Genomic DNA, 14768 nt, shown 5'->3' with positions numbered 1-14768 from the left:
CTGAGACCGCACTGCACTCAGTGAAAGGGCAGGTGTCAGGGAATGGCCAACCGATTTTCTTTCTGTTATAAAGAAATTGCTTATATGGCCGTTCGCTATTTTCGTAGTTCGACATTTTGGTGTTGAACATTTCAGTCTCGACATTGTGAGCTGTTGACAATTTAATATAGACCCAGAAAAAAGATGAAAGAATAGTCTTTTGAGCGAAGCTAAAACATCAAGCAGTAGTAGTAAGAAATATTTGTAAATTAAATGCCAAAGAGTAGTAAAAATGTTTTTGTAATATGTATAAGTACAAGATTTATTTTTTGTTTCTTTACATAAGCACAGTGCTTACCTGATTAATATAAATTTCACTCGATTTGTTTTGCTACTAAGAAATGAAACCATTTTTAATCGCAACAAGATTTGTTTTTGGTACAAAGATCATGAAGCTGTTTTTATTCTCAAAAGTGAAGAAGTTTTGATTGCAACAAAATTTTTTACTACTGGTTGGCTTTTAATTTACAAGTATTTCTTACAAATATTTTTTACTTCTACTTCTTGGTGTTTTAGCTCAACTCCAGTAGCTCAAAAGGCTATTCTTTCATAGTTTTTGTAATTGTTTCAGAATAAGGGAAAGAGGATCCTACACTGATTACATAAGGTGAGATTTTACTTGCACAGAACAAAGCACATCAAAAGTCTTGTGCAGTCCTCTTGCTGTCGACTTGGAGAAGCAAGTCGGTTAGCAAACGGACCATATTAAAATGGATAGCATGTTGCATCTGCTTCTGTCACTGCTTTCATGGTTATACAGTTCCAGGGAGCAGCCAAAAGAATCTGAAGAGGAAGAAAAAGATTGTACAAGGGCCACTGCAGCTACTACTGCTTTTCCGAATCTATTTTGGAAGCAGCGGTTTTGTCTTGAGAACACTTTTTTTCCAAATCACCTAGCAGCGAGTGTGATTGAGGTTTTATGAGCTGCTTCCTGTAATTCAGGGTTTGATTGCCTTGGCCTCCATTTGCTTACTGTATGACTTTGAGTAAATCTAACCAGGCAGTGCTCCAGGGCAATTGGGGAATTGTGCTATTTTCTTCAGTGACCTCACAGACTGCATGCCTAGTAAGCATCTGTAAACTTGTGGACACTGTATCATGAGCAGTGCTGCCAGGGCAGACTTTGCTGTGGCCATTGTGCAGGACCTGTTACTTGCCTTTTTTCCAGGGCCACCTACTATTCACTTGTTAATACACTTGGTCTTGGCCATGTATCCATATCACCATTTGTCCATCTTGTTTGACCCTTTAATCATGTCCCCATGTCATGGTTTAACAGCATTCTGGAGTTGCAGCTTTGAGCTCTTCTTTTTGGGTTTGTACCCCAAGGGGACTGGTTCTTTTGAGCTTGGCTGTGATCTGGCATGCCTGTGGGCTCCTCTAGCTGGAGCAAGAAAGAACAGACGATACTAGCAGAGTTCCATTTATAGCATCAGCAATCTAGCAGCTGAATGGCTGGGAGCCCCCCAGGCCAAGAGGAGGTAAAAGGTAGTGAGGTCAAGAAGATGGGTTGGCAGGCTTCTGCAGGCAGGAATACTAAGAGTCAGTAATACAGAGAGTCAGTACTGTAACAGTGAATATACCAGAGTGTGTACAGTTATGTTCAATTTTTAACAAAGCTGTACTTTACCTTCATGGATCTGTGCCAAAGAGGAAGACTCCTTTGGCAAGCATAGAGGAAGTGCACAGATAGAGCTCTCATCCTTTTGTTTTTAAATCCACTGAAAAACACCATCCTTCTAAATTATTTGAACTGAGAAAATGGGGGGGGGGGGACTGTAATTTAGGCAGACCATTTCAACCACTTTTTGGAAGCAGAGATGTCTCATTACCCTAGCATTTAGAACACAATTTCTGTAGGTCATTGTTTTGAGGAGGGTTTTTAAGTCAAGTTACAGTGTGAAGTTCTGTTAAAGCCCACTTGTCTTGCTATTCCAGTTGCATCAAAGCTTTGCTAATCAGGGCAAAGCTTGTTTGTCAAGGTGTTATTCAGGGAAGTTTTAGGGAAAGTATTATCTGATTTCTAGTCCCAGAGTAAGAAGATGGCACTTAAATTAATTTTAGATTCTTCCCATCTTTGCAAATACAAGTGACTGCTTGGTGGCCCAGGCACAAGATCCTACCAAAGAGCAGCTCCCATAGTCTGGTGCTCAGGTTCAATCCTGACTTCCAGTCATTGTCTTTTGAAGTCGTGTGTGTTCTTCGCATGTCTTTGAGTTTTCTAATTTCCTTGTCCCTTCCAAAACCACATGCTGGCAAATTTGCTGCTGTGTGTGTGGTGTGTGGGTGTGTGGGTGTGTGGGTGTGTGTGTGTCCATACTATGCATTATGGTAAGAATTTGATGATTGGGATCCCTGGCTGTGGATGCTCTCAGGTGATAGTTTTCAGAAACTCGAAATTCATATGGTTGGGACCATATGATAGAGCTTATGAAAACCCTTGCAAATTTTATAAGTCAACTCCAGATCTCACTACAGTGAGGAAAAGAGTAAAATTCCCGATCCGCACTGTACCGCAGTCTCCATTCAAAACCTTCGAGTTTTCAAAAACTCGATTGTATGGTCCTGACCATATGAATTTTGAGTTCTGAAAGCTCAAGTCATCTGATTAGGGATCCATAGCCAGTATGTTATGTTAGTGAAATCTGTGATAACCTCAGATGAGACTTGTTTGAAATATCTGTTGCAAATCCCTGGCTAATGGTATATGTGATGCAGCTGCTTATGATGAGTGCCAAAGGTAAAACTTCTTATAGAGTAAGTTAGTGTCAAGTGCAGGGTTTGCAGGAGTGACTTAGAATTTTCCTACCCACTTGTTTTTTATAGACTGCTTGTTCCTTCAGTAATTGTCTTCTATTTTAGGTCTCTTTGGATGAGTTTGATAACCAGAACAGCCTCAACTTTGAAAGAAAACTCTGTAGAAAAAATGAGAATATCTTCCAGAGTGTACAGCCATCATGTGATGTCAATGCCAACCAGGTCAACCTTCCAGACATAGGTAATGGATAGAGACAGATATGCATGTACATGTAGCAACACATACTGCTTCCCTTAATGTTCTTCAAGTTACAGAACCTTTACTGCCCGTGGTTTGTAGTTTGTTTTCTGAGGTACTATCTAGTGTTAAGCTTTGAGAAGTGTGTCCACATTGCTCCTATGATTAAGTGAGAAATTGGCTGACCCTTGGTATCAGTGTCCTGCTTTTGCATGCATGGAGTTTGGTCTGCTGGAGCTGCGTGTTCATTAATTTAGAATTAGTTCCTCTGTGTACAGATTAAACTTTATATTTTGTGTAAAATAAAAAGCTAGTTGATATAAATACGTATTTCATGCCTAGAGAGCAATAGACTTAGGACAGAAGGGTGGTATAGGAGTTGGTCAAAAGGTAGCTATGCCTAACAGATCACATGCAGGTGACTAGAACAAAATAGCTGAATATGGTAGTAATAGGATTTTATCTGGTTGGCTTTTCCATTTTCACTGTGCAGACTGTCAGAAATTCAGAAACCTGAGCATTATATGAGAATTAATGTGAGGATGTTAGATGTTTTTGTTATGTAAGGCATGTAGGCAAATCTCTGCCCTCCTAGCGCACTGCCTAGATTTGCCTTCGCCATGATTTTCATGGCATCTGGCTTTACAAACCAGATCATTTTTGTTCTTTCTCCCTGGCCAGTTTATTTTAGTGCATATGTATTTCTTATATTGAAACAATTTTAGTTATGTCATTTAACCTGATTCAGACAAATTGCTAAAACTACTTATTAACCATGCAGATTTGTAAAGTTCATTTAATGTAGCTGTACTAATATTTTTATTGGCAAGGACTCTTGCCAATACAGTTATTATGAATCTGCTTTCAGTTTTTTTTTTGAAAATGATCTCTTGTCATTGGTTTTCTTTAGCCAACAGCTTCAGTGATTTTTTTTGTTTCTGACTGTTACTTTGTAGAGGGTACTAACAGTAAGAACTAAGCATCTCTAAGAAGGAACTGTTCTGTATTTCATAATATGCATTGTTGACTCGGAGAAAAATACTGAAAAGATGTACAGTTTGATTGTAGGTGCAACATTTAAACTGGTGAAGAAAAAAACTATCAACAAAGTCTTAAATTGTTTTGCTCTTTCTTTTAAACTGATAATGTTTCTTTATGGAAAAATGAAGTTGTTACCAAGAGTTGATCCCTAGCCATGTTTTTGTTTGAATATTTTTATTGAATTGAAATTGTTACAGTACAGAACTTCAGAATGGATACTTCTCTCTGAATTGTCATACTCCCTTTCGTAATATCAGCCATTGTTTTCAAATGTTCTTGCAAAATCCTTTGTTAATCTGAAAAACTCCCAAGACAGCATATCTTCTGTTCAGCAGAGTTTATCTATTCTCCATTCCGTATTTTCATTTTGTCTGCAGCTAGACATTTGCATGGTTCCAAGAAGAAAGGCTCTTTAAATCCCAGTTTGATGCAACTGTCTGAGCCCAAAGCTGCTATCTGAAAATTATCTATTTACCTTGAAGTTGTTTGTTATTGGGAGAGGGGCAGAGCCTTCGACAGGTGAAAACCTTTACTGCAAGCTCTCTATTTTATATAGAAATTAATTGTTTGTATCTAGTGAGGTGCATCTCTGGACTAATCAGCGCTGAATATAAGCGAACAGTGACCTCTCTGCATCTGAATGATGTTCCTTTGGCAGTTAGCTGTACCAAGTGTTCTTACTGGCATATTTACATGATAATCAAAGGAGAGGCAATTGTCCCAAGGTTTTTAACAGTCCCAATTTGGAGTAGTCTGTGTCCTATGCTGGGGGAGGTGTCCAAATGGGACAGTGTTACACTTCTTAGCATTTAATTTGTGGCCACTGTTGTTTCAACATTTTTTTTTACAAGTGTAAGTTCTTGCTGAAGGGCTTGGGATTCAGAGGAGGAACTTGGCATTAATTCCCAGTTTATAGTCTGCAAACTTCATTAGAGATTTTTGTTCATGGCCTGGACATCAGAAAAGTAAATGCTGAACAAAAGAGGTCTCTGCACTGAGCCCCTGCCTGACACCACTGGTCACTTTCATACTCTGTGTGACATCTGTGACTCATGTAGTTTGGGTTCTGTCTTGTAGCCAGTTTGCTGTCTGTATTACCACATAAGGATTTGTGTATAATGCATTAAGCTTAGTATCTCTGTTAGCATAGGGTATGGTGTCAGATGCCTTCTCCAGGTCAAGGTACACTATCCGGACAGTATAACTGCTGTGAACAGCCTGTGTTACCCTTTTGAAGAAGTTAACCATATTCATTAGGCAGGATCTACCCCTGAGAAATGCTGCCGCCCCCCCCCCCCCCCCATTCAGTTGTAGTTCTCGTACAGTCTTAAGAAGTTTTAACCAGCATTTATCATTAATATACTTTATTGAGATCTACCCAATACTGGAGGTTAGAAGTGTGTTAGCCATATCAGTTTTCCCATATTTTTTCTTTTTTGTAATGTTTTACTCATCACCTCCAATGTATATCATCCTTATGGCTCAAATCTACATCATCGTCTTGTTCCTTTAATAACACCAATTTAGTTATTGCTGGGCCTGCCTCTTTAAACTAAGGGTCCCCCCTTTTCCCCATGCTCTTTCCCAATTCTTTTTAGGCAACCTACTATGGGAGGGGAGTCTCTCACTCCTAGTTCTCTCTTTTTAACGTCTTCCAGAAGAAGTACAAGATCCTCATCTAAAGGAGGGTCCACACAGTTCCATTTTTTTGGTTATTCCTTTTTTTTTTTTTTTTTTTTTTGCTGTTGGCAAAATAAGAGTGATTAAAGCCTTTGTGTTCCCTTGGGTGGGCTACTAAGATTAGACATATATTCTCTACTTTTCATTTCCACTTCATAAGATTCCTATTATCAGTGATTCTATACCACCGGGTTAACAATCCACGAAGGTACACAACAAAACAAAAAGTGCACAGTGGGAGCCAGCGAGGCCACAAGGCGACGCCATCTTCCAGTCTGTGTTATCTTATATTAGAGTCCTTTATACTTGATTTGTGACACTGCATTAATGTTGCATTTCTCTTTCACTTTGTTCAAGGGTATTATCTTGTCCTCTATAAACGGTTCCCAGAAAGGTACTTTGTACCTACATTTCTTAGTGTTCCACTGCTAATTGAATCGGAATTTCCATCAATTGTATTGGCCAGAGTTCAAATTTCCACTTCCTGTAGGGTCTTTGTCTTAAGAGTTAAACTAGATTTGTGTGTATTGCTAAAAGTTCTCTGTCCTGACATGTTTTATCTATTACTGGAGCCTGGATTGTCAGTAACTTCATCCATTTACTCTTGTCCTGTTACAAAAGAAGTGTTCTGTTCTATTCAGCTGTTAAGGTGATGTATTTTACACTGTATTGCCAGAAAGTATTCATACAAATGAACTCTGAGATGCCCCCCCACCCCCCTCCAGAAACAGAATCATTTTCTTCCAGACCACCCTCTGTTTATCATCCCCATATGAAACTATACCTTTTTTCATAATTTTGCATCTGGGTCATATATGAAGAACTGTGCTATGTAGTCTTAATGGCACTATGTACACTTTTACTGCTTGAATCCTCTGATCTAAATCATAAAAATGTAGTTTCCATCTGTTCAGGTTCTCACTTATTTTACTTATTTCCTCCCAGGCACTCTCTGGCGATCCCTATGCTTTTATATTTGTTTAAATATTTTAACTGATAATGACCCCAGAGTTGAGGGTAACATTGAGTTACCCCCTCAAGTTGGTGTTTTCTTGGTGTTAATTTTATTATTTATTTTATTTTACATTTGTTGACCAAGTTTGTCCGACTGAGCCGATTGCCCTTTTTCAGTGGAGGCCCGAGGAGAAAAGCTCCACTAATTGTACAATGAAGTTTACAGAAGCAATAAACAGGCTTCAAAAATTTTACAGAAAAGGTTTAAATGGAAGCAATAATACAATGTCAAAAAACTATTTTAATAATAGAGAGTAAAATAAATTCACAGATATATAATCATCAGGATATAAATTAATTTATATACTGAAACACTAGTAAATTATTTTATGATGTCAAAAAAAAAAGTCACTGTCCACATCCAGGTTGGTATGGTATACAGTAATATCCTTTGCAAACAAGGTCACTGTCCACTTCCAGGTTGGTATGGCGTACAGTAATAGCCTTTGCACTGCCCACCTCCAGGTTGGTATGGGGTACAGTAATAGCCTTTGCACTGCCCACCTCCAGGTTGGTATGGGGTACAGTAATAGCCTTTGCACTGTCCAACTCCAGGTTGGTATGGTGTACAGTAATAGCCTTTGCACTGCCCACCTCCAGGTTGGTATGGTGTACAGTAATAGCCTTTGCACTGCCCACCTCCAGGTTGGTATGGTGTACAGTAATAGCCTTTGCACTGCCCACCTCCAGGTTGGTATGGTGTACAGTAATAGCCTTTGCACTGCCCACCTCCAGGTTGGTATGGTGTACAGTAATAGCCTTTGCACTGCCCACCTCCAGGTTGGTATGGGGTACAGTAATAGCCTTTGCACTGCCCACCTCCAGGTTGGTATGGGGTACAGTAATAGCCTTTGCACTGCCCACCTCCAGGTTGGTATGGGGTACAGTAATAGCCTTTGCACTACCCACCTCCAGGTTGGTATGGGGTACAGTAATAGCCTTTGCACTGCCCACCTCCAGGTTGGTATGGGGTACAGTAATAGCCTTTGCACTGCCCACTTCCAGGTTGGTAATGGGGTACAATAATAGCCTTTGCAAACAAGGCAAGCTTTTCCTGGCTGCCTACCCAGGTACATCCTTGTATATTTGACTGGCTTCTGTGCAAGTGGCTGCAAATGTAGAGTAGGTAATAATTGTGTGTGGGGGAGCAAACCTGTTTTGTATCCCATTGTATTTCCAACAATGTAACTACTTTGGCATTGATCTTTATCTACACAGTAGCATTTTTGTAACATTTTTTCAGTTACCAATTTTTTTGATATTTTAAACTTAATACCGCCAAATAATATTCACTGAACTCTCTCAAATGCCTTCTGTGCATCAAGACCCAGAAGCGCCAACTTCCTGTTTTTGTTCTGCAAAATGTTTTGTTAGCAATGTCCTCCACTATGTTGCGATAGTTACGAACCTTAGGGTTAGGGCATGGGTTAGGGTAAGGGGATAGCTTTACTAACTATCCCCTTACCCTAACCCGTACCCTTAACCCTAAGGTCCGTGACTATCGCACCATAGTGGAGGACATAGCTTGTTTATGTCCTCCACTGTGCTGCGTTGTTTTCGGTGAAGTGCACTTATGCAAAAGTTCACTTTCGTTAAAGTGAATTTTTGCAGAAGTAAGGCTTCCTATTACAAGTTCGAAGTAGTGAACTTTCGTTCTTGTAATAGGAATCCATCTGTAATATATCTTAAGTACGATTGTAAATTCTTGTTTATAAGACCAGTTGCTCCTACTACTACTGGAACTGTCTGTATATATTTCTTCCACATTGCCCTTGTGTCTGCAAATCCTGAAATTTCGACTCTCTCTCTCTATGTGTACATAAGACACTGTAGTCACTGGGTATAGCAATTTCAATGATCAGTGCTACTTTTGTCTTTTCATGGGCTGCTATATCTGGTTTTCTCACAACTGTTTTTTGAACTGTTGATAATGGATGATCACGTGATATAAACCATTATTTTCTATAATACTTTGTGACTTATGTTTCTAGTGTTTTTCAGCTACTTCAGTATTATAATGTTTACACCATCCCCAATGCAACAGTTTTTTGCCACATTATCATGGCTTTCAGTATGCAGTCCTTCTGCCATTAGTACATCACAACCAGCAACATGGTGTGCAACTGTCTCCAATTTGTTTTTGCAAAACCTACATTTGTCTTTTTCTCGCACATTTTCAGTGGACTTTGTAAATCTGTGTGTATATAGTCCACTATCTTGGGGCATGAATATTAACCTTTCGCCTTTTGATTTAAATTCGCCTCTCCTTAACCTTTCCTGTGTCGATCCTGATCAACATGAGGTTGTTCTAAGAGTTTTCTATACCTGCAACTATATTTATGCATTTTCCACATTGCTTGCCTTCTCATCTGATCCTTCACTTTATATTCTTGTTTTTTGGCACATTCAGTTGCTAACCAATTTTTATCTACTTCTGGTTTGATTTCCATTCCTGCTTGATGCTGTTATGCTTCTGCTAAACTAAGCAGGGAAGTCATCTTAGACTTACTCTCCTCATGTTTCAAAACTTTCACTAAGTTTGGGTCCTGAGGTCAACAACTCTGTATGCAGTTCCATGATTGCAGATCTGTACGGGTAATCAATTTCGAGGAGGCCCATACCTTCTTCAGAACTGGAAATATGTAGCCTTGGTATGCACTGATTTTTGTAAATCATTTGAGCATGAAGCATCCTTCTTTTCCTGTCCAGCTTATCCAACACTTTTTGGAGCCAGTCAGTCGCTCCAAAACCGTAAGTTTAGGACAGGAAGAGTAAATTGGTTTATATCTTGGATGTTGTTCCTAGATGTCAATGCAGTTTTCAAAATGTAAGTCTTCTAAAATATTCTGTACAAAGTTTTATTAGCATTTCTTCATGTTTTATTGTTGATCCTTCATCAGTTCCCAAATATTTGTGTACTCTGTCTTATTCAAGTTCCTTTATATATCACATTCCTGTCCCAAATTGAGGTTTTCTTGGTGTTGCAGGTTTCCTACTTCAAAGGCTGTTTTTGTACATTTATCTGGACCAAATGACATTCTTATATCATCTGAAAAAGTTTTGACCGCTTTTAGTTGTGCTTTCAGTTCCTCATGTGATGCACTATACAGTATTAAATCCTCTACAAAAAGAAGGTGAGAAATCTTTACACTTTTGTTTTCTGGGAGCCAAATCGTAGCCATGACCTCATCTGTTAAGTGGACAGCTTAATGAGTTAAGGGCAACAAAAAAGCAGCTGTGACAGTCACCTTGGAATATTCCCCTGGAATATTTTATTTTATTTATTGTAGATTTGTTTACCGGGATAGTCCGACTGGGTATATGTCCATTTTCACCGGAGGCCCGGGGAGAAAAGCTACAAGTTACATTAGTATTAGATACAAATTGAAAACCTAGTTTACGGTCTTTTAGACTGTAATAATAATTTGTCCTTTATCATGGCTTAACTGCAAAGTGGTTTGCCACTGTTTCATGGTCGCTGTAATGTAATCTATCAGTGTAAGGTGTGTGATATGTTTTAAGCACTCTGTCCATGAATGTGGCATATACTGTCAAATGCTTTTTGTAGTCTGTCCATGCTATAGTTAGATTCTTCCCCTTTTTTACAGTTTTCCATTATAGCTTTAACAACAAATGATCTTAGTTGCGTATGACTTCCTTTTATTACCCTTTTGTTCTATTGCCATAAATTATTTTTCTTCTAAATGATTATAAACTCTGTTCTGTGTGTAGTTTATATGTCTGTGGAAGGCAGGTTACAGTAAAGAGTCGATTTATCTGAACTAATTGGGACCTAAAGTAGTTTGGATAATCAAACATACAATTGAACTGGATAAAGAATTTCTAAAAATGTTTTTGATTAACATTAAACAAGAATGAAACAAATATACTGCAAGTGCAAAACGGTATAGTATATTATTGTGGTACAAGCTCAAAAAACACTTAAGTGAATATGTTTAATGTTTACATATTCAGACTTCATGGTTTGGAATACTTTGGAAGGCTGCGTTCGGATAATTGACATTTCGGATAATCTACTTTCTACCGTATTGGTTTGTAGTTTTTAGAATAGCTTTGCAAGTTTGCTCTTAAGTAGAAGTATTCTTTATTCCTGTTAACCAGGCAGGTGTCTGTTCAGGCTGGTACATATGCATAGTACTTACTCAGCTAAATCTTCATGTAAAGATGTTAATACTTTTAGCCAGAAGTTAGTACTACATCTAGGCCTGGGGTTTTCCAGTTAGGAGCTTTTCTTAACTTTTGTTTAAATCTCTCTGGCCTTTATTTCATTGCACTTCATATCCTGTACATTTGAACTTCTTATTCTTTTTTTTTTTACTTCTATCCATTCAGCATCTTTGTTCCACAGGATCTTCATAGATATTTCTCCAAAATATATCCATTCCTTCTTTTTTTGGTGGTGTTTCAATTCCTTTTCCCTAGTTTCCCAGTTCTCTATAGAAATTATTTTGGGTCATCAGTAAATTGCTTATTTTATACTTTTCCTTTATATTTATCTGCATATCTTCTAAGTTTTTCTGCTTGTGCTGATATTCGCAATTTATTAATTGCGATAGTGCATGATAGATCCTGATCTGTTCTGATACTGCGCATTGCTTTTATCAAGTCTATCTTTCAGTATTTTTGCTGATCTCCTCCCTCTTCTGTAGTCTTCTAACAGTGACACATGTTAATTGCTATATCATTTTCTGTGTTCGATATTTCCATGATGGCATTAGATTTCTCCCCTTCATTTCACTTGCTACCCTGTGCTTTTCTGGTAAACTTGCTGTCTTATTAATTTAGCTGCACAGTAATATATCCAGTTTACTTCTGTTATTGCATGTGTCTTTGTGGACAGTCCTAATTACTTTGTTCATTTGTTTTATCAAACTTAACTGTTTGGGTTTTATTGACTTTCTGTAGTCTGTTTTTTTCATTTTAACACCTTTATTGAATTATCACTTGTGATATAGCCTAATTGATATATAAAAGTAATCAAACAGTATTAACAAGTTCTTGTTTACAAACATTATACATCACTTATATTGCTATATATCATATAACCTAAGCAACATTACATAAATTATTCAATTCCTTCCTTCCCTTTTTTTTTAAACACTAAGCATCTTTATTAAACCATCACTTACAACATAGGCAATCATGCATTTATATAAATTAAAACAAACCACACTGACCCAATCCTAGTTGCAAGCATTTTACATCACAAACCATACTGATACGCCCCAGTTGCAAACATTATATATCACTTATAATCTACCCAATAATTTTCAGTCAAATATTACTTAGCTTATTTAAGTCCTGCCTTCTTTTAAACCTCATTCCTCCCCTGTATGTATTGTTCCCACAATTCCCATTTTTTCCTTTGTAGTTTGCTCCAACCCTTTTCTAATGATCCCAGTTGTTGTATTTCTTTTCCTCTTTTCACTACTTCTAGTATAGTCAGTTTAAATGTTGATTTCCATTTTCTAGTAGTTGCTTTTTTGGCAGCCACCATAATTAAATACAACAAGGCCTTAGCATGTCTAGGCAATTCCGATTTTGTATTGTAGCTCAGAAAAATTATCTGTCGTCACACCAATCTGTCCACCTAGCATCTCCGACAGTGCATCTCACAGGGACTCCTTAAAGTCCACCAACTCACCACACTCCCAGAAAATAAGTTCCCAGTTACCTCTTTCTTTCCTGTCACACCTTAATCATTTGCTGTCTATATAGACATTCTTACACCCAAGTAGACTCGAATTTTTCCTCCGGTAGACATTTCCAAGTAAAAATCATAAATCTTCTAGATTTTGTTGCATATTTGGGAGACGTGTGTGTGTGTGTGTGTGTGTGTGTGTGTGTGTGTGTGTGTGTGTGTGTGTGTGTATATATATATATATATATATCTCCTCCCATTGTTTTTGTGAATTGCTTATTCAATCTTTCTTCCCAATATTTTCTAACCTCCTCTGATTGATTCTCGTAGTCATGCAATATTTTGTATGCTATACTAATTATTCTTTTTTTAATGGCAGCTTCTGTTCTAGATTCTACTTAAAACTCTACCAATGCTGGTCTTTCCTTTAGGACCCCCCTCCCATTTCTTTCTCTTTGCCTATACTCTTACATCAGTCCTTGATAGGGAAGGCAATCTCTAACCTGCAGTCCAAATAAATTCTTGGCATCATCCCATTTTGTCATCGTTGCCTCTAGTTATTTGTTCCCAGTACATTGGATCCTTTGCCCGTTTTCTCCAGTAAATTCCAGACCCCTCTTGCCTATTGTCTGTATCCCTAACTGCAGTCATCTCTATCAGCAAAATATTTTCTCCATTCCAGTGCTGGCTTAGTTCTTTGGATACTTTCTGCTACTTTATAGATATAATAATACTCTGTATGATTATTATTGTTCTCCTTAAAGGCCTACATCCAAAATCCCAGTCATAGTCATTCCTTTCCACTTTGAATTACATTTTTTTACTTGTGCTATGTATGGGAGCCTTAACCTTGTAGCTCTGAAATACCCATTCAAATCAAGTAATCCCAATCTGCCCTGTCCTACTGTAAGAATCCACTTATCCCACTTGACTCTTGCGTCTTCCCCTCCTCAGCTCTTTATTAATTGCTGTCCACAACTTCTCTGGTTGATAAAAATATGCCTGACCTGTGTTCAAGACTAATGAGACTAATAACATTTAACTGCTTGTATCTTACGAATCCATATAACAAAGCTTCCATTTTCTCAGTTTTTGTACTACCTTTTTAGTCTCTTCCCCTTAACTGCCACACCAGAATCATTTTTAATCCAGTCTCATAAATACTTCATTTTATCGTGTCCCCATAAATATGGATATTGCTGAACCAATTCATATGTCTGTACATAATTTACTGCTATTACCTTTGTTTTAACTTCATTAATTTTGTATCCGGAAAAGATTTGCAACTATCTCAAAATGTTCCACAACACTGTAATGTCTCTTTCTGGGTTTTGTCAGGCATAAAATAATATCTGCAAATAGAGCCAGCTTTTCTTTACTACCATACCAATTTTATCCTTAAATTTCCGAGTCCCTTGTTTTCTTAGCCAGTTGTTCTAAATATAATGCAAATAATGGAGAAAGAGGATACCCCTACCTGGTTTCTCTGTTCAAGCAGAAATTGTCAGAGAGGGCCCCACCCACTTTGATTTTTGCCTCAGATCCCTTGCTTATCCTCATATATAATGTTTTCAGGAAATTCAAATGCTTCCATTGCCCTGCTCATAAAGTCCCAACTTAACTCTATCAAATACTTTCTACATCAAGACCCACCAACAATAATGGTATTTTTTTTACATTCTGCTTCACTCTGGATGGTCAATGTTCTGTTAATGTCAAATGTTTGCCTCCTCTTCAGAAAATCACATTGATCCATTTTTTTTTTCAGATATAATTTTTATTGCATTTCACTTATATTTAAATACAAGAAAAGAATGACACAGAAAATATACATACAAGCTACTTGGAATATCAAGTTTCAGTCATCCAAATATGATATCCATAACATAAATCATCAATGTTAGGGTAACACTTATACAGAATTGTCTAATAATCAAGCTGATCTTAATGAGCTGTAAAACAGACATTTACATAAAGATAGTATACAGCATATTGACATTAAAACATTGCAACCAGATATTCTAGACTAACTCAATAAACCAAAACAAAAACAGAGGTAAAAGAATGCCAACGTCCACTCACGCCAGAACACTTCCACTATCCAATATCACAGCCTCCGTTCTTGGATAAAGTAATTGAACTCACCACGATCGGTAAAAAATGGCAAACTGCATTTATTAACACAAAAGAGTTAAGCGCTTCCACTCACTCAAGCATGAGCATCATCAGAACATTTTGCCAACCGATACAAATGATTTAAATAGTATCTTTGGCGCCAAATCCATTTAAAGTGAAAGAGCACTTAATAATACACATACTATTCAAAATTTCTTTAAA

The 14768-nt window shown here is 37.6% G+C and overlaps 1 protein-coding gene across 1 annotated transcript in view; it reads left to right on the top strand.

The window, feature by feature from the left end:
* Positions 1-14768, top strand: part of PARP10 (poly(ADP-ribose) polymerase family member 10) — a 1579412-nt gene that overhangs the window by 452830 nt on the left and 1111814 nt on the right. Inside the window, exon 7 of the mRNA XM_044067716.1 lies at positions 2902-3037. Within this exon, the coding sequence (XP_043923651.1) occupies positions 2902-3037 (136 nt within the window). The remainder of the gene's footprint in view (positions 1-2901; positions 3038-14768) is intronic.

Source organism: Protopterus annectens, chromosome 3.part1, assembly GCF_019279795.1.
Source record: "Protopterus annectens isolate FY-2018-M chromosome 3.part1, PAN1.0, whole genome shotgun sequence".
Taxonomy (NCBI): Eukaryota; Metazoa; Chordata; order Ceratodontiformes; family Protopteridae; genus Protopterus; species Protopterus annectens.
The sequence above is the reverse complement of the archived record's forward strand: the minus strand, read 5'-3'. Positions and strand labels throughout refer to the sequence as shown.